This window comes from Anser anser (assembly GCF_964211835.1).
Source record: "Anser anser genome assembly, chromosome: 21".
NCBI classification, from domain to species: domain Eukaryota; kingdom Metazoa; phylum Chordata; class Aves; order Anseriformes; family Anatidae; genus Anser; species Anser anser.
In genome coordinates, this window is record NC_139742.1 from 1,167,358 (window position 1) to 1,194,507 (window position 27,150).

The following is a 27,150-nucleotide window of genomic DNA, read 5'->3' on the forward strand; positions in this document are numbered from 1 at the left end:
ATTGCTTGGGGAAATGCTGCTGGGCTGTGCAGGGAAACAAAGCAAAACTGGGCCTGGCTCATGCTTCAGTTTTCCTAGAAAACCTAACAGAGTAGTTAAGACTCCTCAAACAGGCAGTAAGAGGGAGTAATGCTCCAACTATGGATGCCATGTTGGTCAGTAAAGTGAGACAGATGACTGAAGACCTCCTAGGAAATTGCCAGGGACAGGGAAGTCACCAGTGGGCACAGGCATGTGGGCAGGTGTCCCCAGGAGGACACACACAGGAGACCCTGGAGGCATGCTGTGCTGAATCCAATTGTATCAAGGCTGAGCACAGCCAGGAAGCAGCAGCATCCCCAGTGGGGAGGCTCCTACAGGATCAGAAGTGCTCTAATGCTGCCCCTGCCCACCCTGCCTGCACGTACCCGGGTGCACAGCCTCAATGTACCACGTAAGCACCCCGTACACCACGGCATCTATGATCAGCATCATCATGGACAGCAGGAGGTTGAAGTCATCTCCTTCCACAGGTGACTGGCTGAAGGTGTGCCACTGGATGCCAACACCAGCCACCTCATACAGCGCAAAGTACTTGGAGCCCAGCCCGAAGGCCGTGGTGGACATGAGAGACTGCAGGGAGGAGGGGGAAAGGGGATGTCAGACGGAACCACAGAACAGCTCTGGAGGAACAGGTTGGGGCAAATTCCCATCTGGCTCTGCCCCCCCCAGGCCCGTGGACACACTTCCCACCCTGGGAGGCACCAAACCATCTGGAGATGCTTCCAAATCCCCATGGCGAGCCAGTTCACATGCGCATTGGTTTGCCTAGGGCTTGGTGACTTGTGTACGGGATGTGGGGAGCCCACGACTTAGTGGTAGCTGTCACCTGTGTAGGGGACATAGGGTACCTAGGACAAATCCTGGGCCAGGGACCTCCTGGTAGCTGCAGCCAACTCACCGCAATGCACTTCTCAAAGGCCGTGATCTTGTCATGCGCCACCTCCTCCCGGATGGCCACATACATGTAGGGCACGTAGCTGAGGAAATAGATGATGCCTCCGCAGGCAGAAGCCAGCTTGGCCTTGGAGTAGAGCACTGACACCAGGAAACTGTAGGGAGGACAGTGTCACCTCACCAGCCCCACTGCAAGACAGAGGTGACCCCACAACCAGAGAAGCTCTGCCCCACCTGGGCATCCTCCTCTCCCAACACCCAGCACCACCTTCCCCCCAGGGACGTGAAAGCTGAGCTCCCCCTGCCAAGGATGGAGGGACCCTCCAGTGCCCAGCCCCAGATCCTGCCCCACCAGGGCTTTCCCCACACTGTCTGATTTCATTGGTGGTGAGGTGATAAACTACCCTTCAAATCGGCTGGGGGGAACCTGTACTGCTCCACCAGCCCTTACCATACAGCTCCCAGCACCCTCACCCCACGGCACAAGGACACCCTGCCAGGGATCTGGCACTGCTGGTACCCCCTGACCCCATGGAGGGAACCAGGCAGCTCACCAGAACATGATGGTGGCCACAGCATAGATTGCGAGAAAGAGCCAGATGATGAGGACGTCACTGTGCATCAGGACCTTGCCATACTTCAGGATTGCAGTGAGTGCTGTGACTGAGATGGAGAGCTGGACGAAGCCGGTGATGAACCAAGCCACCCAATGTACTGCATTGTTCAAGCCCATCATCTTCATGACCTGCAAGACTGGCACTGCTCAGCAAGGCTGTTCCCTACCCTGTGCATCTCCCAGCCTGTCACTTGCTGGGGCTGGGAGAGCAAAGGACAGCACCGAGGGGAGTGCCCAGACCACAGCACCCCATGCCAGGGTGACTGCAGGCTCAGCTGCCTCTAGCTCTAACCAGAGCTCATGACAAGGATGCTCTGGACAAACAGTTCAGCCCAGGGACGAGCCATGGCAGAACCCCAGGATTGAGAACTGTGCCTGGGGCATCAGGATTTGATGGAGCCAGGGGTTTGGCAATGGGCTGCCCTACCCTGGCAGTGCCAGGCTGAGTGTCCCAGTATGTGGCAGGGCTTGGAGCAGCAGGGCCACAGGCTGAGCTGGGGTCACTGCTCTCCCCACAGGCTGTCCTGGCTGCTGGCAGCAGTTCTGAGACACCGGCCAGCTCAGCCTGGCACTGTGCCCAGCAGCTTGAGCACGCTCTCGATTTCTGCAGAGCTCTCCCCTTTGCAGGCAGCTCTGGGCCAAGCCGGGTCCTGGGCTGCTGCTGTCTAGGAACTGCTACAGGGTGCCAGAGGGGCAACTTGGCAGGACGGATGAGTCCCAGCACCTGGCATGCCCTGTGCAGCCAGGCAGCTGCGCAAAGGAGACACCAGCTCCTCCCCACGGATCTCCCCCAGCATCCCCACCTCTTTCAGGCGATGCTCCTTCTCTGTCACAATATGCTGGATCATCATGGCTACTGAGTAGACCCAGGAGATCACCATACACAGGGGCATCATGTGCTCGATGACGAAGAGAAAGCTGGTGGGGTACAGGAAGAGAGGGGAGAGCTGGATGGCAGCACCACCACAGGAACCTGGGGCGGCCCTGGGGACAGGCCACAGGCCAGCGGAGGTGCTCTCCCACCACCTGGGGACTACTGCAGCCCTCAGCAGCTCCTCAGTGACCTGCAAGAGCTACTGCTCCCATCTCTACTTGATACCTGAGAAACCTGAGACATGGGGAGGGGAGGCATTTTTCAGAGCTTCTCCAGTGAGTCCATAGGAAAGCCTGGTGTCAGTTTATTAGGTCCCAGCAGGCAGGCCTGCAGCAGCTGCACAGACTTGGCCTGGTGCACTGCCTACCCTGCTGTGGAGAGGACCCCTTGCATCTTCCTGCCCTGGAGGGCTGGTGGGTATCGGACTTCTCAAGGTGCTTCATCCAGACCTTTGTGTTCAATAACCACTAACAGATGCATGTGCCACACATTTACCACACTTCTCTCGTTCCCCCCAAGTAATCCAGTCTCTGAGACACAGAATCACAGAATCATCTAGGTCGGAAGAGACCTCCAAGATCACCGAGTCCAACCTCTAACCTAACACTAACCAGTCCTCCACTAAACCAGATCACTAAGTGCTACATCTAAATGTCTTTTAAAGACCTCCAGGGATGGCGACCCAACCACTTCCCTGGGCAGCCAATTCCAATGCCTAACAACCCTTTCAGTAAAGAAGTTCTTCCTAATATACAACCTAAACCTCCCCTGGCGCAACTTTAGCCCATTCCCCCTCGTTCTGTCACCAGACCCTGCAGCCACGAGTTCCTCACTTGAACTATGAACTGAGGAAAAAAATCCTTCCCCCTGCTTGCTGCTTGCTTAGCTCGGTGGTACAAGCCACAGGGCATAACTGGTTGCTCATCACTCCCAATGTCACCAGCCCCCAGACTTGTCCCTGTTCCCCAGCTGAAGTGTTGTGGCTGATTTGGACTGCCTAACGGGCAGAGAGAAGGTCATGCCCACACGGGTGTTACTCACTCGTCCCGGGTGTAACATGGGTATGGGAACATCTGCACATAGTTGCCAGGCTCCACCACATCATGGCCAACAAAAGTGTTGATGAGGGCACGCTCCATCATGTCTGGGGAGTAGGAGAGGCCAGGCTGAGTGGGCAGTATGGGCAGGGATGGGGAGCATGGTGGGGCAAGGAGCTGGCACTCACCCTGGATCCAGACGAAGCCATAGAGGAAGTAGAAGCGGCCACCAGTGTTGGGTCCGGGCCGCCAGTATGCACGCCGGATCTCATTGGTCTTCTCCGTGAAGCTGGAGTTCTGCCGGATCTTGTACATGACGTGCGGGGGCAGTGAGCCATCCCTGTTGGTCTGGAAGATCACACCTGTGGGCAGTGTAGAGGCGGAGAGCCTGGTGGCACTGCAGGAGATGGCCACACCGGCCAGCCCACAGTGACAGGCAGGGATGCGGGGATGGCCAGGACCCCGGGCTCAGCATGTCGCAGCAGAGGGCGAGACGAGGACTACAATGGCCAAGGACGGTGCTCATGCCCCATTGTCACACTGACTACAGGCACCCGTGGTGGGCAAGCCAGGACAGTGGCAGGGAGCTGTGCTTGTAGGGGCTCAGCCAGGATCAATGCACAGAGCAGAGGGAGAAGCAACGTACTCGAAGAGAGAGCTGGCACACTTGATCCACTCATCCACCCAACACATGCACGAGGCAGCCAATGTCCCAAAGCCAGTGGCCCCGGGTCTGGGGGATGGCTTCAGACATGGCTACAGGGACCCCTGCAAAGGGGCTGGTTCCCAAGGGACGTACTGGCAAAGACTGTGACGTTGTCCTGGTAGGCCTGGTTCAGTGTGTAGTTGACGATGCTCTCCTCATCTGGGAAGCCCTTGAAGATGTCCACACTGACCTGGTAGGAGGGGAAGGCCAGGCAGATCCCATCACCCCTCATGGTTCTGGTCAGGGACCCCATACCCCCTCTATAGCATGTGCCCCCCACAGTGACCACACAAGTGACCTGAACCCAGCAGAGGATGGGCACCTCCACTGTTGACATCTCCCCCAAAGCTCGTGACACCAGAGAAGCCACTGTCTCCTCTCTAGGTCTCCCAACATGTGGCCTGAAGGAGATCTGAGCAGATCTGACCCCTCTTTGGCCCTGCAGAGCCCAGCTGTGGGTGGTGGGTGCTGCTCCAAGCGCCTGCATGTCCACAGATGGGTGCAGTCTCACCTTGGCCATGAAGTGGACCCAGCCACAGGCAGCATTATCAATAGTGTCCAGCTGCTGGAGCAGGACACTGGCATTGGGCAGTGAGAAGTTGCCGTTGAGAAAGTTGCGGAGAAGGTCATTTTCGGAGACATTCAGGATCTCTGGGTGCTTGTGGAGGTCAGTGGTGAACTAGAACAGGGAGGAAGACATGGAAGACAGAAGTTGGGGTACCCCTGCCACTCAGCACTGCCCTCCCTGTGGACACAGATGAGACCAACCCTTTCCTAATGCTCCTCCTGCGGACAGCAAGACAGCATTTGCCCTGCACAGGGAACCAGCCTGGTTCTCACAAGAGCAGGGTAGGCATCCAAGTAGCACCTGAGCACTCCATGTGTGGAAGCTAAGGGGTACCTGGGGGCAAGACACCCCTTTTCTGCCCATGGGGCAGTAACCTAAGGCAGGCTCAGTCCCCACAGCACAACCCTACCTGCTGGAGCCAGCGGATGCGTCTCTGCAGCCTGCCCTCTTCCAGGTAGGCCCGGATCTCAGGTGATATGTTCAGCCATGCTTTGGCATAGTGGGTGACATTGCCCACAAAGGCAAAGGTCTCGTTGGCCTGTGGGGTGGAAGGTCATGCCATGGGAAAATGCTGGGTTAACCGCTCTCCAGGACAGTGCTGCACTCCACCCTAGCAGCCATGGAGGTACCAGCCCACCGCCCTGCAGGTGCTTGCTGGCAGCTGGCTCCCTCCTCCCTGCTCAGCTCCAGCCCCCGAGCCCTCCTGTGGGAGGGGAAGCAAAGGGGTCCTGGACTCTGCACCCTCATGAGCTGAAGCCCTCACCTTCAGGATGACCTTGTCCACTTCGGTACCCACAGGAGCATAAAGAATTTTGGGGTTGCTGGTCATAAGATGTACAAGGAGTCCTAGGTTTCGCTGTTCCTTGCTGGTGAAGCCCAGAGAGCTCATGTTGCCCTGCTTCAGTGCCTCAGGTTCAATTGTCCTGCAAACACAGTCCAGGCTGCAAACTCCACTCCAACCCCAGTATCCCTCCCTGCAGGCAGCCCTGTGGCAGATTTCCCACTGAATCCCATGCCAGTGAGGTGCTGCCACAGTGCTGCCTGGCGCGGGGAGTTTCCCCTGGCAGCAGCACAAGGACGTGGTGCGGCACCCACATCCTGCATACTCAGTGAGGGACAATTCTGCCCCTTTACCACTGGCAGAAGCAAGGTGGGTTCCCCTGCACCCTGCCCCAGGAAGGGAGCTCACGGCTCAGGCAGTTCCCTGGCCCCATTCTCCTCATGGGACTCCTACCGGTTGTTGCCACAGAGGATGGGTTGCAGACCAGCCCAAAGCTGCACAAAGGCTGAGAACTGCCCCTGGGGGTTGTCACCGCCAGCCAGGTCCCCCCTGGCACCCTCCTCTTCCACCGTGGCATTGCTGGCCGTGGTGTTAGCGCTGGCCCAGCCAGTGCTGTTGGCGGTAGGTGGTGGAGCCTTGCTGGTGCAGGCTCCCCTGGGCAGGAGCCTGGCCAGTGCTGAGAGGATGTCCATGTCGCGGAGAACCTTCTCCATCTCCATGAGGTCCTCTAGGAGGGTGCGGAGCCGGTGCTGGGCTGCTGTGCTGTTCACCTCATCCAGTTGTAGCTGTGAAGACAAGCAGGCAAGAGGATTCCTCACAGCCAGGGCACTGGAGCAAAGGGGCCCTGCTCGCCTGCTGCCAAAAGGAGGGGATTAAGGGGGATTCCACGTGATGATGTCCCCATTCTTGGTTAAAAGGTTGGAGCTGTGTCCCAGACTCATCATATTGCATCCACAGCAATCAGACAGCAGGAGCACAGCCAAATACTGGCAGGGTCTTGCTGGGGAACTTGTGAGAAGTGTCTGTCAGACAAGGATGGAATGAGATAGGGGACCTCAGACACAGCCTCAATGAGCTGTGCCCCCAAGGGCATTGTAGGCACCACGGAAAGGTGCAGACCCTGCTGGGACACTCTGTGAGGATGCTGTGGACACCCAGTATAGCTCTGCCCCTCATCACATCCAACAGGCAGTGCCAGAGTGGGTGCCAGCAGGGGGACATCATCTAGGGTCCCACTGGAGCTGTGAGGATCATCCCCAGCAGGCCGTGGAGCTAGACAGGGGAGATGCCCACGTGGGGTAAGGAGGGGCCAGGCCACGTACTGAAGCATGTCACAGAAACCAGGGCTGGCAAAGTATCCCAGTGCAGCCCCCAGCAGTTAGGGAAGAGCAGTCTGGGACACAGCCCTGCCCCATGGCTCACCCTACACCCCAGGGCCACAGCTGCCAGCCCCACTACTCGCCAGCTCCTGCAGCCATGCCCCAGCCCCGTTCTCACCCTGCTGATGATCTTGGGGACATCCAGCTGGTCCCGCAGCTCGGCAGCCAGCAGGGCGAAGCGCTCCTCGCGGGCTGCCCGGCTGCCGTTGCACACCAGCACCCGGTATGCCTGCAGCAGCGGCTGCTGGCTTGGGGCCACGCGCAGGAGGCGGTGCAGCGTCCCAGAGCTCTGCTCACATGTCAGCTGCTCCAGCACTGGTGCTGTGAAGAGAACACCCTGCAGGGCAGGGAGCTGTGGCTGAGCTGCCCCAGTGAGGGCACCGCGGCCGTGCCTCTCCTCACCCCAGCCAGGCACTCACCTCCATCTCGGTGACGAAGGCCTGGGCGCTGTAGGAGCCTGTAGGTGCTGTGGTGGCACTAGCAAGGCCCAGGGCCTGGGAGAGCAGGCGGAGCAACGCCGGCCTCTGCAGGGCTGTGGAGGGGTTGCGCAGCGCGCTGTGGACCAGCCCTTCCCGCAGGCTCCTCCAGCCGCTGGGGAGGCTCTTCTACAAGAGGACCAAAGAGGGTGTCTGGGAGTGTGGGGGCTCCCCAGTGTCTCCCTCCATCCCAAGCACACGTGAATGGCCCCACAGCACCCACACCCAGAGTCTTCAGAGAGGGGAAAGAAAAAGGGAGCATGCAGATCTGGGGAAGCACCGTCCTAGGCAGGGCATGGGGCTCAGTCCTCACAGCCAAGAGCATCCCAGGCCACAGGGGATAATCTTTTCCTCCTCTGCTCCAGGCAGTGCCACCACCCATTGCCATGGGAAACTGAGTTGTGGGCACTGACCCACCTCAAAGCACTTGGGGAATTGGTGACAGCACCACGGTGGGACCCAGGTGACCCTACTGCTGCTCTGGACATCTGAAAATGTCCCATCACATCCCCTCTGCCTGGACAGATAACTCTAGACCATCCTGCATGCATGGCAGAGCTAGGCAGGCCAGTGCAGAGGGGACGTGGAGGACGAGCTCTGCCCCACCACATCCCCTGCACGTTCCTCACCTCCAGCTGTGAGATCTTGTCACTGGGTCCAAACCGATCCCACAGGTCTTGCTCATGGACATTGTCCGGTGCCAAAGGAGAGGACCCAAACAACAGGTGGTATACCTGCACCAGGGACGGGAAAAGGCTGCTGAGCATGCTAGGAGCAGAAGGACCCCACTGCCCAGCAGTTCCCTGGCACAGGGTGGGGTGAGTCCCTGCTGGGTGCCCGCTGGCCCCCACCCCACGGGTCTGGCAGTCAGGGCTCAGTCTGGGTTGGGACGCATCTGCCCACCGCTGCAATGCAGCGCCCTGCAACCCCCATGCTATCACCCACCTCCCGCAGGTCAATGCTGGAGCCCAAGAGGAGCTCGGTCGTGCCGTTGGGGAGGGACAGGTTCTGCATGAGGAAGCGCTGCAGCTCACCCCGGTCCTTGGCTGCCCACCCCAGTGTGAAGCCAGACCCTGGCAAGGAGCAAAGCAGGAGGTCAGAGCAGCCCATGATCAGAGGGGACACAGCCTGGCCCCACACATGGACATCTCATAGCTGGCCTTGCCTGGCATGCAGCCATGAGGGGCAGTGGCAGGGCACTGCCACGTTGGTGTGCACCCCGTGAAGGGACACTTCCATCCCTGGCAGGGCACAGCCTACCTGCTTGGCTGCTGAAGTGGGTCTCCATGGAGCTGGGCTCGCTGCTGCTGAGGGCCTCCAGGCGCCGACGCAGGGACTCCAGCTCCTCCTCCAGGCCCGGGTGGTCTGGGTCGAACAAGTTACTCTGCTCCACCACCTCACTGAGGTGCTCCAGGAGCTGCGTCACCCTGTAGGGAGCACAGCACTACTGCAGCTTCAGGGATGGAACACACATTGCCCGGGGGGAAGGGCCCCTCAGGAGCCGCAGCACCCACACAGCATGGCCCCATGCTGCTGCACTCGCCTGCACTCTGAGCCTAAACATGTGCCAGGGATGCAGAGGAGTGCTGCAGCACCTCCAGGTGTCCCCAGGGCCACCTCCTCCCAGCACAGTGTAAGGCACCTGGGATGCTGCAAGTGCAGGGGAGATGGGCTGAGATTTCCCCTGCTCCCTGGGGACAAGGGGCTCTGCACACACATGCATCAGACGACGCGTACTTCTGCACCTTCCCCAGTGGGATGTTGCCGGTGTGAGAACAGATATGCTGTGCACACGTGCATGTGTGTGCACACACGCAGGCATGTGTGCATGCATGTGTACATATGTGCATGTCCGTGTGTGTGCACATGTGCAGGACCAAGAAGAGTGCAGCAAGAGTGTGACTCACGTGGAGTTGGAGTACTGCAGGAAGCCAAACTCATCACGCTGGCCATCGGGACACAGGGACTGCATGATAGGCAGGATCCCAGCCGAGGTGAGTGGGGCCGCCGTGTAGAAAGCTGGAGCCAGTGAGAGAGCACAGAAGAGGCAGGGGAAGGCAGGGGCGGGAAAAAGGAGAGGCAAGGGCAGGCAGGGGCCACCGGAGAGACAGACACTCAGTTCAGAGAGAAGCACTTGCTGCGCCCTGCAAGCCCCGGGGGACGTTGGGCAGCCAAGGTCAGAAGTTTGCAGCCTTCCTGCATGGCCACCAAGACCGTCCCTGCTGGCAGCCCCTTGGGGCTAGGGGCAAATCTTTCCCACCTCCACAGCCACCCCAGCTTGTGCCACCTTGCCTGTGCCCACTCCACCCCGGATGATGGTGGCCGCTCGGCCCCAGGATGGTGCTGACTTCTGACACTTGCCCACAGGAGTGCCACCAACTTCCCCCGGCCTCTTGGCCGCTCTTGTTAGTAACCTCAGAGGCACTGCTGCATTTCCAGAGGAAGAGAAGAAGGAAGAATACAACAGGGAAGAGCTGTCACCCACAGGCCAGGGCCCCTCTTGAGACCCATCCTCCTCCCCACCTGGCTGCCCCGACGTGAGACTGATGGAGGTGAGAAATGGAGACACGGTGAGGGGGGAGATGGAGAAAATGAGGAGCAGTGAGGAGACAGCAAACCTTCACCCCTAGACAGGATTGAGCCCTCACCAGCCGCAGCCTTTTCCCCTCATTCCCTGGGCAGGGCAAGCACAGCAGCCTGCACAGATCCCTCCTGAGGGGGACCAAAGGCTGTCACTGGGCAGCACCTGGCAGGGCTGGGTAGGGTTAGCCCTTGACCCACCGGTGCCCCTGGTTAGAGGTGGGTCAGTCCTGTTAACACAGCCGCGACAGGAGGGCTGGTGAAGACGGGCTTCTGGGCACAAATGGGGACAGCCCAGGGCAGACGTGCCCAGGCATAGATAGATGGGCCAACAGCCTGCTTGAGGCACACGATGGATGGGCTCCATGCTGTAAGCTGTGCCACGGTGAGGTGACAACACTAGCATCTGGGTGACCTCTTGCTGTCCTTCTGGTTCCTTCTGCTAGTGCTGTGTCCCAGCTCCGTCCCAGCTGCGAGGGCCTGGGACAGGGACCCGGTGGCAGGGGACCAGAGCTGCCTCCAGACTGGCTGCTTTGGGGACAGCCAGTGGGACACAGGCACAACTGGGCAATCATGAGCTGCACTGGAGCCTGCAGGCAGCAGGGTTTGCCCCAGGAGAGAGGCAACAAGATGGGACAGGGAGCTCTGCCAGGCCTGGCATGCCCTCTGCAGCCCAACCAGCCAGGGTCACAGCCATGAGTGGCCCCAGCACCTGCTAAACAGCCTCAGCAAGGAAAAGCCACTGGAGGCAGTGTCTGGGGCCGGCCCGGGCTGGGCAGCAACAGCGGGGGCCAGGGCCATGAGGGCCACAGGCGGCTGGCACAACGCGGGTAGGCAGGCAGGGCCACACTGCACTGCCCAAGCTCATCTTCACCAGCCAAGGAGGGAGGAGGAAGGCAACAGGTTACAGAGGTGCTGATTAGGCCAGAGTGAGCTGATCCAAACTGGTCTCTTTCTCCCCAGAAGATTTTGCTGGCAATGGCAGGGGAAGGGGAGAGGCACCCACCCACCCAACCAACTTACAGACTGGAGCATGCAGTAGAGGCATGGAGGGCAGGCGGGCAGGGGTGATGGTGGGAAAGAAAAAGAAAACGTGAGAGAAAAGAAAGAAAAACCAAACCAAAAACCACAACACAGAGCACATATCAGCGCCGGGGCAGGAATCAGGGCAGCGCCGGCCACCCTCAGCTCATCCCCTATGCTCCTCAGCCGGGCTCTCCCTTGCCAGCACTTGCTCAGACCACTGTCACACTGGGCCATGGCCACCAGCTGCCAGCGCCTCCCCTGGCTCCGCTATGCTGCCCTGAGGCATCTGTCCCCATACCCACGGAAGGCACCCGCCCAGGGAGGCATCTTGTGAGGCATCTTGCTGCCACACAAAGGCCAGGCAAGCTCTGCGCCACCACCTCCTCCTGGCAGCACGGTACCCATGGAGCTCCAGCTGTGCATCTCCGGGGCACCCTGAGCTCCTGCCCCATCAATTCGCTGGCCTCACCCTGCCCCCAGCAAGCCCCAGAGTCCACCCTGAAGCAACACATGGAGCTACACACAGAGCGCATCCCCCTGTCCCTTCCCAGAGCCTCCCAGCTGCGCACCTGGTGCTCAGGGGCACTGCAGCTCTCCCGGAACCACCCAGCCCCACCACCCCTCTGTCCCACGAATGCCTTGGGGCAGAGACAAGATGTCCCTGCTGATGGCACCTGAAGGCTGCTTGGTCCTGGCCAGCCCCAGGAAGCTCCCCTGGCAAAGAAGTCCTATTGCTCTCCAGCCCATCTTCTGCAACAGCACTTGTCTGCAGCCCCTCCCCATACCTATGTCCCCAAAAGGCTCCTCTGGGTCCCTGCCAGCTGTCAGAGTGTCCTCCTAAGCCCCAGGCTGTTCATGGGGACAGCTGCTGGAAAAGCTCCCCAGTGCCATGGGGGGGTGGAGGGGGGGGGCTAGACTGCCCCCAGGTGTGGGTGTCCCAGGCACCACCAGATCATACTCACCTTCCTTCACAGGGATGGTTGGCTTCTTCTGCCGCAGTCCCAGGAGGATGAAGAAGAGCACCAGGGGGATGAAGATCTCAAAAGCCAGCACCCACTGCAGATGACACAAAGCAGAGGGACTATGATAGCCAGGGACAGGACCTCCACCAAGAAGAGGCTTGAGCAGGATGAAGCTCCCTCGGGCAGCCCCTGCCCCGTGCCCCAGTGCAGTGCAGCACTGTGCCCATGTCTTCCAGGTGGGTGGTGGCACCACCATGGCTGAGACACCGGAGGTGCTCCAGCTAGTCCCTGCCCGCACCCTGCCTGTTCCATTCTGCAGGGAGAGCGTTGCCAGGAGGCTCCATGGGACAGGATGGGCCCATCAGACAGTGTGCTAGGGCATGAGCCCAGACCCTGACGGGCCACCACAGCTGGAGCTGCCCAGGGCAGACAACAGCCCCAGGTCCTTGTGGCCTGCGAAGAGCCACAGTCACCCTCCTGGCAGTGCCCTCCCAGTCAGCAGCTGCCTGGTCATGCCATCCCCTTGTCCCCGCTGGGTCCCTGCGGTTGGCCTGGCATGCCCAGAGTGCCCCTGCCCTGTGTGATTGCTCTGTTAGTGGAGCTGGGCCCCAGGGAGCTCCCAGCCCCATCCCACCTGTGAACCCAATGTAGGCAGCAGACCTCAATGCTGTTGGGGTGAGGAGACATTCGATCAGGACCTGGCACCATCTCCATGTGTGACTGGGGGCAGTGCAGGGGGTCCAGGCCTCCTGGCACCCCCTCCGTGCCTTCCCAGAAAGCAACAGCCAGACAGGATTTTCAACCAGCTGCATATGGCAAATTGCTGCAAATCCCCAGGAAACACTGACCCTCAATAGCCCAGAGGCCCTGGGGATGGGCACCAATGCCTTCAGCGACCCGTAGAAGCAGGCATAGCTGCTGCTGGTTTGTACCAAGAGTGCTCAGACCACAAACACAGCCCTACCGCTGCCCTCACAAGCGAGCACAGGGGAAACACCACAGCTGGGGAAACTGAGGCACAGAGTGAGGTGAGCCAACCTCAGCTCACTCCAGGGCCAGACCAGACCCCAGGCACACCGGGAGCCAGCCACACAAATCCAGCTGCACTGGCACAGGAACCAGGACAGCTCTTCCCACTCCTCGCTGCTGCCCGAGCTGGGGCTGAGCTGAGCCCATGCTGCCCCCAGGGCCCCTGCTGGTGCTGAGCCACAGCACCTTTGAATTTGACCCTGGTACCCAACTGCAACAGGCAAGAAGCAGCTCCTGGGAAGGCAGTGGCAGCTCCCACCCTGCTCCTGCACAAGCCCAGTTCCCTGTGCGCTGGCCACCTCCTGGGAACAGCCTGTCAGTGGGACGGGCTGAGCACCTCAGCACAGCTGGTGCCAGCCAGTGGCTACAACTCTTGGGCACCTGTGGGGAGAAGGCAGCTTCATGCCAGGCAGCCACACGCCTCCAGGCTGGGGTCAGATGTGCTGGAGAGCGGCAAACACCCACCACATTCCACCTGGGAGCCCGGGAGCAGCCCCTGCTGCCCATTTGTACCAGCAGATTCACCAGCTGAACTCACAGGGCACCTGGGTGATCTCTGGACGTGCTCCCTAGGGCAGGTCTGTCCCACTGCTATCTCACTGCCCTCCAGACACAGAGCAGCCAGCCCCCCAGCGCGTCTCACCAGTCCTTCTTGGAGCAGTACCCTTCCAGTGCACCCTGCACACAGCTGCAAAGGATGAAAGCAGCAACTCCACACAGGAACCATGGAATCACAGAATGGCTTGGGTTGAAAGGGACCTCAAAGATCATCTAGTTCCAACACCCCTGCCATAAGCAGGGATGCCACCCACTACAACAGGTTGCTCAGGGCCCCATCTAACCTGGTCTCGAACACCTCCAGGGATGGGGCATCCACAACTTCTCTTGGCAACCTGTTCCAGTGCCTCACCACCCTCTGAGTGAAAAATTTCCTCCTAACCTCTAATCTAAATCTCCCCTCTTTTAGTTTAAAACCATTCCCCCTTATCCTGTTAATATCTGATTGAGCAAAGAGATGTTCTCCATCTTTTTTATAAGCCCCCTTCAAGTACTGAAAAGTTGCAATGAGGTCTCCCCGGAGCCTTCTCTTCTGTGGGCTGAACAGCCCCAGCTCTCTCAGCCTTTCTTCATAGGAGAGATGCTCCAGCCCCTTGATCATCTTTGTGGCCCTCCTCTGGACCCACTCTAACATCTCCATATCCTTCTTGTGCTGGTGGCTCCAGACCTGGACACATTACTCCAAGTGGGGCCTCACAAGGGCGGAGCAGAGGGGCACAATCACCTCCCTTGATCTGCTGCCCACCCCTCTGTTGATGCAGCCCAGGATGCAATTGGCTTTCTGGGCTGCAAGTGCACACTGCTGGTTCATGTCGAGCTTTTTATCCACCAGAACCCCGAAGTCCTTCTCTGCAAGGCTGCTCTCAGTGAGTTCTTCTCCCACTCTGTCCTCACGTCTGGGATTGCCCTGTCCCAGGTGCAGCACCCTGCACTTTGACTTGTTGGTACCTTACAGGAGGCTGTAGCGAGGTGGGGGGTGGTCTATTCTCCCATGTGCCTGGTGACAGGATGAGGGCAAATGGGCTAAAGTTTTGCCAGGGGAGGTTTAGGTTGGATATTAGGAAAAACTTCTTTACTGAAAGGGTTGTTAGGCATTGGAATGGGCTGCCCAGAGAAGTGGTTGAGTCACCATCCCTGGAGGTCTTTAAAAGACGTTTATTTGTAGAGCTTAGTGATATGGTTTAGTGGAGGACTTGTTAGTGTTAGGTCATGGGTTGCGCTAGGTGATCTTGGAGGTCTCTTCCAACCGAAATGATTCTGTCATTCTGTGATCCTGTTGAACCTCATTAGGTTCATGTGGGCCCACTTCTCTTGTTTGTCCAGGTCTCTTTGGATGGCATCCCTTCCTTCTATCGTACCAACTGCACCACTCAGCTTGGTGTCATCTGCAAATTTGCTGAGGGTGCACTCAATCCCGCTGTCTATGTCGTTGATGTAAACAGTATTGATCCCAGGACAGACCCCAGAAGTACACCACTCGTCACCAGCCTCCACTTGGACATAGAGCCATTGACCACCACTTTCTGGGTGCGACCTTCAAGCCAATTCCTTATCCACTGAACGGTCCACCCATCAAATCCATCCCTCTCCAATTTGGAGACCGGGATGTCATGTGGGACCACCCCAAAGGCCTTGCAGAAGTTGAGGTAGATGACATCAATTGGTCTTCCTTTGTCAACTGATGCAGTCACTCCATCATAGAAAGCCACCGGATTGGTCAGGCACAAAAATGGGAAACAGTTTTGTTTTGTTTTTAATACAGGGTTTTAAAACAAAAGTGTCTGCCTGAAAAGACACAGTCCGCAACAGGTGACAGCCAGGCCTTTCTGTCTCTGATGGCAACACCTCTTCACCAGCCTCAGCCAGGGGCTGGAACTGCTCAGCTAAAAAACAATTCTGCCCAGCAAAGGGCAGTGAGCAGAGGGACCCCTCTGCCCGTACCCCATGCTGGTGCATGGCCATGGCCAGGAGGGTCTGTGGGCAGGGCATGGCTGCATCAATGGGTGCTGCACCCACAGGTGCTGCTCAAGGGCCTCACTGCAGCCCCAGCAAAGCTCCCTGCAAAGCTTCCTCACTGCCCACTCCATGCTGGGAACCACTGATTTGAAGGGAAGAAGAGAATGGTGGAACAAGGGCTGGAAGGGACGGGGATGGGGGGTGCTGCAGGAAGGAAGCCAGGCTGCCTGGGAGTGGTGCCAGGGATGGGGGGATCCCTGTCTGTGTGGCACCACTGGTCCCAGGCACCACCCCCACCATCACCGCCCCTGTGCCCACGCCTGCCCCCCTCCCCTGCCTGTTTACCAGGCGCACAATCGTGCCTCTGTGCACACACGGGTGCGGGTCTGTCCTTCCACCACCACCCCCAACACCCCATGTTGCGCCCGTACCAGGCAGGGCTCCTTTGGGGACTGTTTGGTCCTTGTTGGCAAAAGGAGGCGCCTGTTCATTGTTGTGTGTTTGTTTTTTTTTCTTTAAAGCAGGTCATTGACCTTTTGCTTGGCTCCGTCTCCAGGACAAACCAGAAATAGGACCGGGCAGCAAATATACCCCCCATCCCTGACCCCGACCCCAGAGCAACACTGGGCACCCCCCATGCACTGCCATGTCCCTCAATGCCAGGGCTGGGTGCCCCCGGCATGGGCAGATGTGGTGGCAGAGCAGGGCTCACCAACCCACACCGCAGGGACTGATCCTGTCCCTTCAGCCCCAGGCTGCCCACACTGTGCTGAACACCTTGGGCATGGGGTCAAGGCTGCCTCATGCCCAGAGAGAGCAGAGGTGGGTGCTCTCACCCCCAAGCCCAGCACATGCCCTGAGCCCTGTCACCCAGCCCATCACGCAGAGGGTACCGCAATGCCACCCACACTCCGGCCTCATCTCCTCCAGACTCTCCCACCCACAGCTGGACTGCAGGGTCCCCCAGCTTCACCCGGGACACCTGCCCTAAGAGAGTGCAGAGGAAACAGCGACTGCTCCATACTCTGCCCAGCCCTTCCCACAGCTAGGTTATGTGCTACAGTGCCTCTGCCCACCCACAACGGGGCACAGAGAGACACAGGCAGGCAAGGGGGCCTGCCCACGGGGAAGGAACCCTGTCCCAGCAGAGCCTCAGTCCCCCAGGGGGGTGGCACCCAGCAGGGCCACCTGCCACCAGAGCAGCCAGTGGACACAGTGCCAGCAGGGGTCACCACCTATGGGTGTGGAACACTGGAGGACACAGCAAGAGCATTTGGGGATTGCACAGGACTTACTGTGGGAGAAAGTACAGGCAGGGAAAGGCATGGATCTGGTTGACCGGGAAGTGATGCTACAAAAAACAGATGGATAAAGGAGTAAAAATGGCTGTGCCCCTGTAAGCATGGCTGTTCAGTATACTTGCCCAGCCATGCCCTACACTGATCGGAGAATCTGGACTGCCTTCCTTCCCAGTTCCACTCTTGACTCTGCACTGGGTCAGGTCTGAGTGTACTTGCACAAGTTCAGCGCCGGGAGGGATGCAGGTCCCAGGGTCCCTGTGCCTGGGTGCCAGCAATAGGGGAGGCCTGGCTGGGGCAGGTCCTGAGCCCAGCTGCTGAGGGGATCCAGCCCATAGATGCGTACAACCCCCTCCACAGGCAGGCATCCACCTCGACTGGCCAGAGGGCTGAACAGGATGAGGCCACCATTGCTGTGTTTGCACGAATGTGGGGCACCTGCCTGTGGTCCACGCAGCTGCAGGGGAATGTACACATATACATGGCATATACGTGGTACATGTGCAGGCTGGGCCCACGTGCTCAGCCTCTCTCACGCTCCTGGCTCCAGCCCGAAGCTCTGAGCCAGGCAGGCACAGGGGCTGGCACAAGTGCTGCTCGCATGGCACTGGCCAAGGCAGGCAGCTCCCAGGGGAGGCCACACAGTGCCCCGGAGCATGGCACCCTGGCAGAATAAGTGCAGGGGCAAGAGGAGGGCACCGTGCTGGGGGAAGCACTGGACATAACCCATGGGACATGGCCCAGCGAGGGGCGAGAGCAAAGGGCCCGGCCTGGCACAGTGACCCACGCTGACAGGGCTGTGGTCCCCTTCCAGCCAGCGCTCGGGACCAGCGCCACAGACAGCTGAGGGACACACTGCAGCCAGAGGCTAGCAGGGGCTGTATGCTGTGCAGCCTGAAAAAGGTCTTCATCTGCCAAGCAGACACTGGACCATGGACTTTGGCAGGACAGCTCTACCAGCGTCCCCAGCTGCCCCAGTCCAGCTGCCATGGGACACGTGGTTGTCTGCATGCCTGGACGGCTAAGCCAGATGCCCCCTGCAGCCAGGCCCAGCTCTCTATGCCCACTGCTGTCAGCCAGAAGCTCGCTCCATCCCTCCTGCCTGCTCCAAGAAATCTCCCTAAGCCCACGGCCATCACCTTCAGCCAGCACGGCCTAGCAGTGGTGCAGCCAGGAGCCTCCCCAGGCTGGGACCAGGCAGCTGCCTCTCAACCACTTCTCTAACCCAAACCCTGTGGCAACTCCAGCAAGGTCCCTCCACCCCAAAACTACCATACCAGCACCCTCCCCAGCCCTGGTCTGTCACCAGGACACGGGAGGACAGCTGCTCCCCTGGCAGAAGCAAGGATATTTACTGGGCCTGATCCAGGCATAGTAGCACCACGTTACACAGCTCAGTCAAGGCTGGCCTGTGGTGAGCCCCTGTTCTGAACCTAAGAGGGAGGGGCAGGGTTTGCCCGACCTCTTCCCTGGGGAGGAGGGAGGGAGCAGAGCCCTGCTGCTGCCATTTCCCCACCAGTCTCTCCTGCCCACCAAGCAGAAGGTGACAGCCTGCAGGAGGCCCAGGGAACAGTGGTTCATCTCCTTGAGAATCTACGCCCCAACTTTAAAGACTAGAGGAAATATTTTAAGTGCATTGATGGCTCCAAACTTTAGTTGCAGCATCATCAAATACCTGCTTACTGCAAATATGGTCTTAGAGCTGAGAAGTACAAATGGGTTACGTTGTGGTCCCTGTGAGAGAAGATTATCAGAGACCCCAGCATCCCAGTGCAGTGTTCAGAGCTGCACAAACCCACAGTACCTGAGAGAGGAAGCCGAGTGGAGCTCCCCGCCAGGCATGCTCCACATCCAGGGCCAGTTCTGTTGTGGCACCCCAGCAGGGATCCAGACACTGGCACCCACTGGTGGTCACCACTTGGCTGAGCACCCCCAGCCCTGCTAGGACACCCAAAAGGCCATGTCTGGCCTGTGCCCTGACCGTTAGTGACTGCCCTCCAGCCCCGGTCTCTGTACCATGCTCCAGACAAAGCAGGGCCTGCTTCAAGCCATGGGGCCACCTGTAGTACAACCCTGGTCACACCAGGGCCGCCAAGCCCACCCCACTGGCCCATCCACTGGGTCTGGCTGCTATTATCCCATGTCTAGTCGCAATTTCATCTGGCCCAAATTGTGCCCGTTGTCACTGGTCCCACGGCCACCCCTCTCCACTCCTCATAACCTGCCTCTGGCTCTGCCCAGCACACAGCACTGGCACTGTTGGCTCGGGACAGCCTGGGGAAGCTGGAGGTCCTGATGTGTCTGGAGGACAAGGAAATCCCTGCCTGGGTTTGCTGAAGCCTCTCATGACCCCAAGAGGGGAGCCACAGGAGAGCAAAGGACAGCTCCTCCCCTGTGCCAGCCCCACAGAATGGCTGAGGTTGGAAGGGACCTCTGAAGATCATCTAGCCCAACCCCCCTGCCAAGCAGGATCACCTAGAGCACCTTGCACAGGATGGCATCCAGGTGGGTTTTGAATATCTCCGGAGGAGGAGACTCCACAACCTCTCTGGGCAACCTGTCCCAGTGCTCTGTCACCCTCCCAGTAAAGAAGTGAGAGGGCACTGCTGTCACTGAGTGCCAGCAGGAAGGGTCCATCAGGATGTGGCACCAGTGACAATGCTGGACCAGCTCCTGGACTGGCTGCAGCACTGCTCCCAGGTGGGTGTCACTTCTCAGCACCGAAGCCCCTACCCCTCCACCTCCTCTCCGCACCCAAACCAACACCTGCAGAGGGGGAGACCAGCTTAAGTCAACTCCCAAGCAGTCCTGGCAGCCCAGCACCACGTCTGCTCCCCCCGAAGCACAAGCTCTGCCATGCACAGACCTTGGATGTGAGCCCTGCTGCACTTGGGAAGGCTGAGGCTCAGGCACAACACAGCATCCAGTGTTTTTGGCCCCTTGTTGCTCCTCTGGAGCTTTGCACGTGAAGAGGGAAGGAAATAATTCACAGCCCCTTGCTGCCCTCCAAACAGCACCTACAGCCCCTTGGAGAGCCCTGCAGCATCCCCCCTGTACAGTGCCCCAGTGCTGCCCACTAAAAGTGCACTGCCCTTCACGGCTTTGGCTCATGCCAAGCAGCACACAGTGAAACAGGTCCCACATGCCCACACGAGCTCAGGACACATCCACCCTCCCACTGGCAAGAGGTGCCTGGCCTTAGCACAGGCCGGATGGTGCCAGCGCCTGCAGGGCCATGACCACACACCAGTATGGGGAAGGCACTGCCGCCCCGCTCCACTTTGTGGGAAGGGAGAGGCCACGGAGCGAGGCAGAGCCTGGCTGCAGGGGAGGAGCAGTGCAGCAGCTTGTGCCGTGGCTGTGAATCGCTCTGCAACAGGTGCCCTTGCCGGGCCAGGCCTGGCCGCACTGTCCCTGTGCTGTTCCTGCACCAGCCCTGCAGCAGCGCGCAAGCAGCCTCCTGCTGTGGTGGTGATTCACGGGGATGCTGCCTGGCAGCGCTGCGCCAGCACCGGCCCAGCCTGTGCGTACCACCCCCGCCTCCCCAGCACCAGCTGCAAACAAAGAGGGGGGCAAAGAGCATCCTGAGTCAGTGCAGAGCCCGGCCTGATCAAACCCCGCCCAAGGCCGATCCCCGCTCCCATCCAGCGCTGGGAAGAAGCTTCTGGGAGCTCCTCGTCAGGAACTGGGTGCTGTGGCCCCAGGCCTGTGCACTGTGTCCTGGTACATGCATTGCTGCAGCAGCTCCCAAATGGCCAGGGTGAGGCACAGAAGCGGTTCCTGGAGTCTCAACTCCTCTTTATCATTCCTCCAAAAGAGTCCCGCGCAGCCAGCACTTTCAAATAAAATGTAAAATCAAACACAACAGCACCCTTCCATCACTGGCACTTCAAAGCCGGGAACTCCAGTGACACTTGCTTTCCTGTCCCAGACATGTTTGCACAGAAAGCAACCAGGAACGATGGCTAAACACGCTTGGCTCTACCCTCACACAAAGCCTGGGGTAACTTGAGAGTTCACCTGTTCACTTTACATCCTGTGTAGGTTTAATTAACTATTGACAGTTATCTGAGAGCCCATCCCTAAAGATACACACAGCTCTGCTCACCACCAGTCCCAGCAGAGTCAAGGTGCCATAGGTCGTGGATTTTTCCTTTGTGCAAAGAAATCCTCAAACCTGCACTGTTCAGGACTGCTGAGCATCTGCACCCGAGAATTGCCTGTGCTTGGGACACGGGGAGCCCTGGCTTCACTCCATCCTGAGGTGATGCTGTTCTGCTCAAACCTCCAATGCCCCAGGGCTCCTGCCTCAAATTCTACCCTAGGAAAAATAAAAATCACAACCAAACCCCCAAATAGCCCCTAGAACAGATCAGCCACTCTGGGCAGTCAGAGACTCCCACAGATTGGGCTCAAATCCTTACACGGGTGCTACGACACAGCCAAGGTACAGCGCCCAACTCGGCCACCACCCAGGAGCTTAGCAGCACAGATACCGTAGGTAAGTTTGTCTGGTGATGTCCTTGCTCTTTGCCAGTTTCTTCCACAGATGAAGTGATGTCGAGCTCTGGTATGCTCCTGCCCTGCTTTTGTTTGTAGCCATGGATCCTGCGGTCGGCCCAGCTCCTCTGCCTCCTCCCTGCTGAGCCCACACATAATGGCACGTCTCAAGACCGCAGCAAGGGTTTCTGACACCACCACTGCAGGACCAAGATTCCAGGGCAAAGCAAGCCCCCCCCCGGGAAGGGCTGGGAAGCAGAGTCACAGAAGACAGTGACATGTTGCACAGTGGGTCAGGACCCCCTCCCACGGCTGCCTGATAGCACGGCCACCCTGCACAGGGCTGGCACTTGCCACTGCTACATTCTCAAGTGGACAAGCTGAGCCCTAAGCAAGTGCAGAGCCTGAGGAAAAAGTCTGTTTCAAAACCGCTGCCGTACCTCATTGGAGCGCTAACCTAGCCACAGCCCCCAAGTCTGGGTGCCAGGATGAAGGCGACTTTCTCAGGGCCACCAACAGTTCAGTGGCAGAGCAAGAGACTGGCCCCAGCTCTCCTGAGCCCCAGAGCCTGCAGCAACGGGCTCTGCCAAGCACAAGGCATCTGCCTGGGAGATAAACCCTCCCTGTCCCCTGCCCTGCTGCCCCAGGGCTCCGGTCCAGGCATTACCAGGAAGGAAAGGACACTACGGTTTGAGGCATGCACCCTAGTGCAGTGCCCCACGCCAACAGTCAGCTGCCAGCAGAGCAAGGGCAGCCCAGGCACCACGCTCCTTCCATGACAGCGCCAGAAGTCCGCCCATTCCCATTCCCATCCCACCACCACCTCTGACTCCCCAGGGTGAACCTAAGCCAGGGAAGGGTCTTGTGCTCCTCCGCGCTTTATCAACCCAGCCTGGTCCACTAACCTCTGCCTGGCACCACTGGGTCAGCCCAAGGGATTCAGGGGCTGGTTTCCCTTGGCGAGATGTCCAGCTCTGGATGGAGCCTGGGCAAGGGCGGTGTGCCTCACACCCCCCCCCCCCGGCAGAGCAAGCTGCAGGGATCCACAGAGGTTGACGATGCTGGATTTTGGCACAGGCCTGACTCTGCCCTAGCTTGCCAGCACCAGCCAGCTCTGCTCCCGAGCTGCTGGGAGGGCGCAGAGCTGCCTTGGGAGCAGGCAGGCTGTCGTCCTCATGCACAAGGGGAGTGCGAGGTGACTGCAGGACTCAGACACAGCAGGAGTTCAAGGAAGCAAGAGATCAGCTCAGGTGACACGCATAAGGCACCCATGTCTTCAGGACACAAACGTCCAAGGGGCTGCACCAAATCCAGCCACTGACCATGCTCTGTGCTAGGGGCAGCTCTCTCTTTGGGATGGGGCTGCTGTTCTGCACCCTCATGTGGCATCACTGGGGGCAAGGAGGTGCCAGCCCTTCCCCGGCCCCGCTCAGATGACGGCCCCTGCACACAGAGGTGATTGGGCCCAGGCTCCTCACTCTCCTCCTTGCCTGCCCAGCAGCCTGGGAGCTGGCAGCCACACTGCAGCTTTCTGCACTGCACTCCTGCACTGCCTGCAGAGCTGAGGAGGCATGGAGAAACGGGTGCCCAAAAGATGCACGCAGCCCCACACTGTAAACCTGTCGGGCTTGGTGGCCAGGTCTGGGGCAGCTGCTGAGGGCCAGCAGACACCAGGGGCAGCTGTCGAGACCCAACATAGTTGTGTAGGCCTGCTGGCCCTTGCGGACAGGGGTCTGTGACACACAGGGACGAGGCAGTCCCCGGCCACAACCATTTGGCTGCACTCAGGGCACAGGGTGGGGATGACTCAGCCGAGAGCATCACCCTCATCCACCGTGCAGGGGCTGCCCCGGTGGGCACCTGCCCATGGCACAGCCTCGGTCCGGTCCTGCCCGTGCCCTCCCTGGCCCGGCGCACCCCCAGCTGTCTCCAGCGCTCCATGTGCCAGGATGAAGTAGGGCCCAAGGCTCGCATGCTGCCGGCGAAGGAGAACACGCAGGATCAGGCCTGCAGGATATTTGGGAGGGGGAAGAGGAAAGAGAATCACCAGCTTGGGAGCAGCAGCTCGCTACCCTCCCCCATCCTCTAAAAATAACCAGCTCCCTCCGTGCCCAGCGCACCCCTCCCCCGGCCAGCCCACGCCCTTCGCGATGGGGTTCGGGGTTCCTCCTCGGCCAGGACCTTCAGCAGCCCTTCCCCACCGGCACCTCACCTCCAGCCCTTCCCACACGTGGGCCCTACAGACCCGCAATCTGTGCGGCAGAGGCTGCCCCAGCACCCCCCATCGCATCCCCCACCTGCCTGGCAGGATCAGGCCTGCCTTCCCCTAGACACACTGGGCAGAAGAGGCCAAAGAAGGGTTAAACGAGTTTCTCAACCCCAGCACACACAAATGCACGCACCCGTATGGATGTGCACCGGAACGGATGTGCACAGCGTGCGGTTCAAGCCAGTTCCACCAGCAGCCAGGTGGAGGTGGGAACCTGCCTCCTCTGCCACCTCCCTGGGAGCTGAGGAGCGGGCAGAGCAAAGACAAACCCCCGGGATAGACCAGGTTTCTCGACCTCATGCCCAAAAAGCAGGAGCAGCTCTCTCCAGCACCCTAGGAAGACACAGCCCTGACCCACATACAATTTAGAAGCCTATTTATAGCATGCAGACATCAAGAACTTGGGAAGGCTCTCCCACACCAGAGACGCGGCCCTTGGGACCAGAAACAGAGCTTGCAAACGCCCAGTGCTTCTGGAAGCTGAGACAGGTCCAAGGTAGGGAGGAAGGAGCTGCACGTGCTGGGCATTTGGGCAGAGGGGAGAGAGTCTAATCAGCAGCCCTGGACTCCTCATGCAGGCACCCATACACAGTGCCTGCTGCTGCCAAGGGCTTGGACGGCTCCCACAGGCACGAGGTGGGAGCAGGGACAGGCGAGAGACCTAACTGTTGCTGCTACAAAACGTGCGCCACTGAGCTGCCCAGCCTGTGCCAGGGCACGCAGAGATGCCGGCAGCCGGGCAAGGAGGGGTGTTTTTCAGCTGCTCTGTGGGTTTATAAATAGACAGCATCCACACTTTCTCTCTCTGGCCTGCGAGGCGAGCGGACATCACTAGATCTCTGCATCCACCGCCACATGCATTATTCATCTCCAGAGCCTAACCGACAGGAAGAAAAGGGTTGCAGCAAGGGAACAGAGAGGACCGGCACTCAAAGGCGTCACAAGCAGCCCCAAGCCCAGGACAGCCTGGCTCCAGAGCGCACGCAACGGCACGCGGGGATGTCAAGCCCCCAGCCACGCGCAGCCTACGGCCCCACGGGGCTGCCCTCCTGCCCACGCAGGTGGACGGCCGGGCACGGAGCAGAGCCAGCCCCCAAACCGCGGAGAAGGCTCTCTCGGCCCCGCACCCCAAGCCTGCACCGGGAGGGGGACGCGTCGCCTCGCTCCCCCCGGCAGGGCTCGGCCACCCCGGCTTTCCCAGGAGCGCAGAGCTGGCGATGCCGGCGCCCGCAGCACCGAGCCGGCCCCCGCCGGCTGCACGGGCGGAGCCGCCGCGGGGACCCCGGCGGGTTCTGGCCGGGGGCTGCCGCTCACCGCCCCCCCCCCGCCCCGGGCCGGGCCACAGCCCCGCAGCAGGCCCCCCCCCGCCGGCTCTCACCGGGCTGCGCCGTTTCAGCGTCACGTTCTTCCAGAGCAGGAGATGGAGCTGGTGCAGGAACCCCATGGCCGCGCCGCGCCGGCCCCGCCGCAGGGCGCTCCCCGCTCCGCCCCGCCCCGCTCGGCACCGCGCCTCACCCGCCGCCCACCGCCATGCCCAGGCCGCCGCCGCCGCCTTTGTCCGCAGCAGGCTCGGCTGGACTGGGAGCGGGCGGGCGGGCAGACCTCCCCGTGCCCGTGCCCGTGCCCCTTCCCGCGCCCGTCGGGCCGTGCCCTGCCCTGCCCGGCCCGGCCCGGCCTGGACCGGCCCGGCCCTGCGCAGCACCGCCCCCGGCCCGGGGCCGCCTGCCGCCGCCGCCCCTTAAAGGCACCGCCGGGCCGCAGCCCCCGCGTGTCCGCCGCGGGGGGCCGCGGTGCGACCCCCTCCGCCCGCCCCGGGGCTGCCGCGGCCTGGAGGCGTCGTGCTGCGGCCAGGGCGGCGGGGCCCGGGGCCTGCCACCGCCGCCGGTCCGGGGCCCTGCTGCGGCAGGATGGCGACGGCGGGGTGGCTGTGGGGGAGAGGCCTGCCGGGGGCTGGCGGGCCGGGCAGGGCGAGCGCTGCGCTCGCAGACCCCCCGGGCTCAGGGCGTCAGGGGTGTGAGCTCCTGCAGGAGAGGGCAGGAGAGGTGGTGAGGCCGGCGGTGACCGCGCCAGCCGGCTCCTGGGAGGGCGGAGGGCCTGGGGAGGGGGTCCGACATCGGTTCACGAAACTCGTGGGTGCCCGCCGTGCTGCCGCGGAGGAAGAAGACCGTCGGTAGCCAGCTGCCCCTCGCTGCAGCAGGGGCAGTTGTGCTGGGCCCGGAGGTAGGATCGTGCAAGGACGACCAAGCACTTTGCAAGCCAGGTTGTGCCGAAGGGTGCGTGCTTGTCATTCCTGCTTCTCAGGAAACCAAGGCACAGAGCCCTTGGGTGCATGGCCAAGAAGGCCCAGAAGGACATTAGCTGAGCTGACCACAGCACCCCGGGCTTGCCCATGCTGTATGGCCTGGCCAGGAGGGGGGCTCCTGCCCCAGGCAAAGGGATGCTCTGTCAGTGAGACTTACTGGTCCACAGGACCTCACTGCTTATCTCCATTCTGACAGCCATGGGGCAGTGGAAGAGCGGTAGAGCTGCTGTCCTGGCATTCAACAGCCCTTGTAAAATGCCCTGATGTCAGTTTTGAGAGTGGGGGTTACAAATCTCACAGCAATTTGCACCATTCCACCACTGTTCCTCCAGGGCAGACCTGCCTCAGGGGAGCGCATCGCCAGAAGGTGAGCACGGTGGGGCAGTGGGCACTGCAAGCCCTTTGCAGCCATGGTGCGCATCTCACCCCAAGAAGTGTTCAGGACAATGACCTTCCTTGGTACAGTGGAGAGGGACGGATTATTTAGGGGTTTAAATGGTGCAATCTTCTCGTGATGGTTGTTTCTGTCACGCAGCAGTGACCTGCTTCCCTGATGGGCCTGCTATGAGCTGTGGCCTGGAGGGGCTGGCTGCCCAGGCTGCCTGCATGTGAGGTTGGCATTGGTGTCCCTGTGTGCTGGCTGCCCTCAGCCCAGCTGGCTGCTGGCTGCCCAGCTCCTGCCCAACCAATGTGTGGGCAAGAGAAGTGGTGGGCTGTCCACATCTGTTCTTGGAGGGGACCAGCTGCCTGCAGCAAGCTCTGCCCCATCCCAGCTGTGACTCTGAGGCTGGGAAGGATGTCCTCAACACCAGCAGGTACTGAACCAGGCCAGCTCTGTCCCTCCCCTCACTCTGTCCTGTTGATCCAACCAACCAGACAGACATCTACCCTTCCTCCCTTCCTTCCTTCTTTCGTTCCATACAGACAACCAGCCAGCCATCCTTCCATCCCTCCCCCTCTCTTTCCATTCCACTGTTTTGTTTCATTTCTGCCCTGTCCCTGCCTCCAACCAGCTCCCTCCTGGCTCTCTGTACCCCCTTGCTCCCTTTCCGCTGTTGATGCTATCTTCAACCATCTTGTCTCTGTGCTGCTGTCAGGGTTAAGTGCAGCCAGAGCAGTGAATGACTTGGCTGCCCCGGCTCCAAGTTTTGTTGCTAAGGGTGACAGTGTTTCAGGCACTGCTCTGGAGCAGCTGCCTGGGCATGACAAAAGCTCCTGTTGTCCTGCCACAAAGTGCCATTATTCAGAAAACTTCTGGGCAAAACCTTGCATGGCATCTCTGTCAGGTGGGTGTCAC

The 27,150-nt window shown here is 60.2% G+C and overlaps 1 protein-coding gene across 5 annotated transcripts in view; it reads right to left on the reverse strand.

The window, feature by feature from the left end:
• Positions 1–25,203, reverse strand: part of ABCA2 (ATP binding cassette subfamily A member 2) — a 43,575-nt gene extending 18,372 nt beyond the window's left edge. For 2 of the 5 annotated variants that reach the window (XM_083807309.1, XM_083807307.1), the window contains exons 1-19: positions 24,930–25,203; positions 11,942–12,035; positions 9,281–9,392; positions 8,634–8,800; positions 8,319–8,446; positions 8,003–8,107; positions 7,317–7,502; positions 7,016–7,249; positions 5,972–6,303; positions 5,501–5,660; positions 5,147–5,275; positions 4,681–4,848; positions 4,263–4,359; positions 3,652–3,825; positions 3,468–3,570; positions 2,356–2,470; positions 1,491–1,681; positions 941–1,091; positions 408–612 (exon numbers count right to left, since the gene is read on the reverse strand). In XM_083807309.1, coding sequence (XP_083663435.1) covers positions 408–612; positions 941–1,091; positions 1,491–1,681; positions 2,356–2,470; positions 3,468–3,570; positions 3,652–3,825; positions 4,263–4,359; positions 4,681–4,848; positions 5,147–5,275; positions 5,501–5,660; positions 5,972–6,303; positions 7,016–7,249; positions 7,317–7,502; positions 8,003–8,107; positions 8,319–8,446; positions 8,634–8,800; positions 9,281–9,392; positions 11,942–12,035; positions 24,930–24,995 — 2,917 coding nt within the window. In that variant the 5' untranslated portion in view covers positions 24,996–25,203. Of the gene's footprint in view, positions 1–407; positions 613–940; positions 1,092–1,490; positions 1,682–2,355; positions 2,471–3,467; positions 3,571–3,651; positions 3,826–4,262; positions 4,360–4,680; positions 4,849–5,146; positions 5,276–5,500; positions 5,661–5,971; positions 6,304–7,015; positions 7,250–7,316; positions 7,503–8,002; positions 8,108–8,318; positions 8,447–8,633; positions 8,801–9,280; positions 11,900–11,941; positions 12,036–24,929 lie in introns of those variants that run through there. The other 3 variants (XM_083807308.1, XM_083807310.1, XM_083807311.1) reach the window with 3 other exon arrangements.
• Between the last annotated feature and the right edge of the window lie 1,947 nt (positions 25,204–27,150).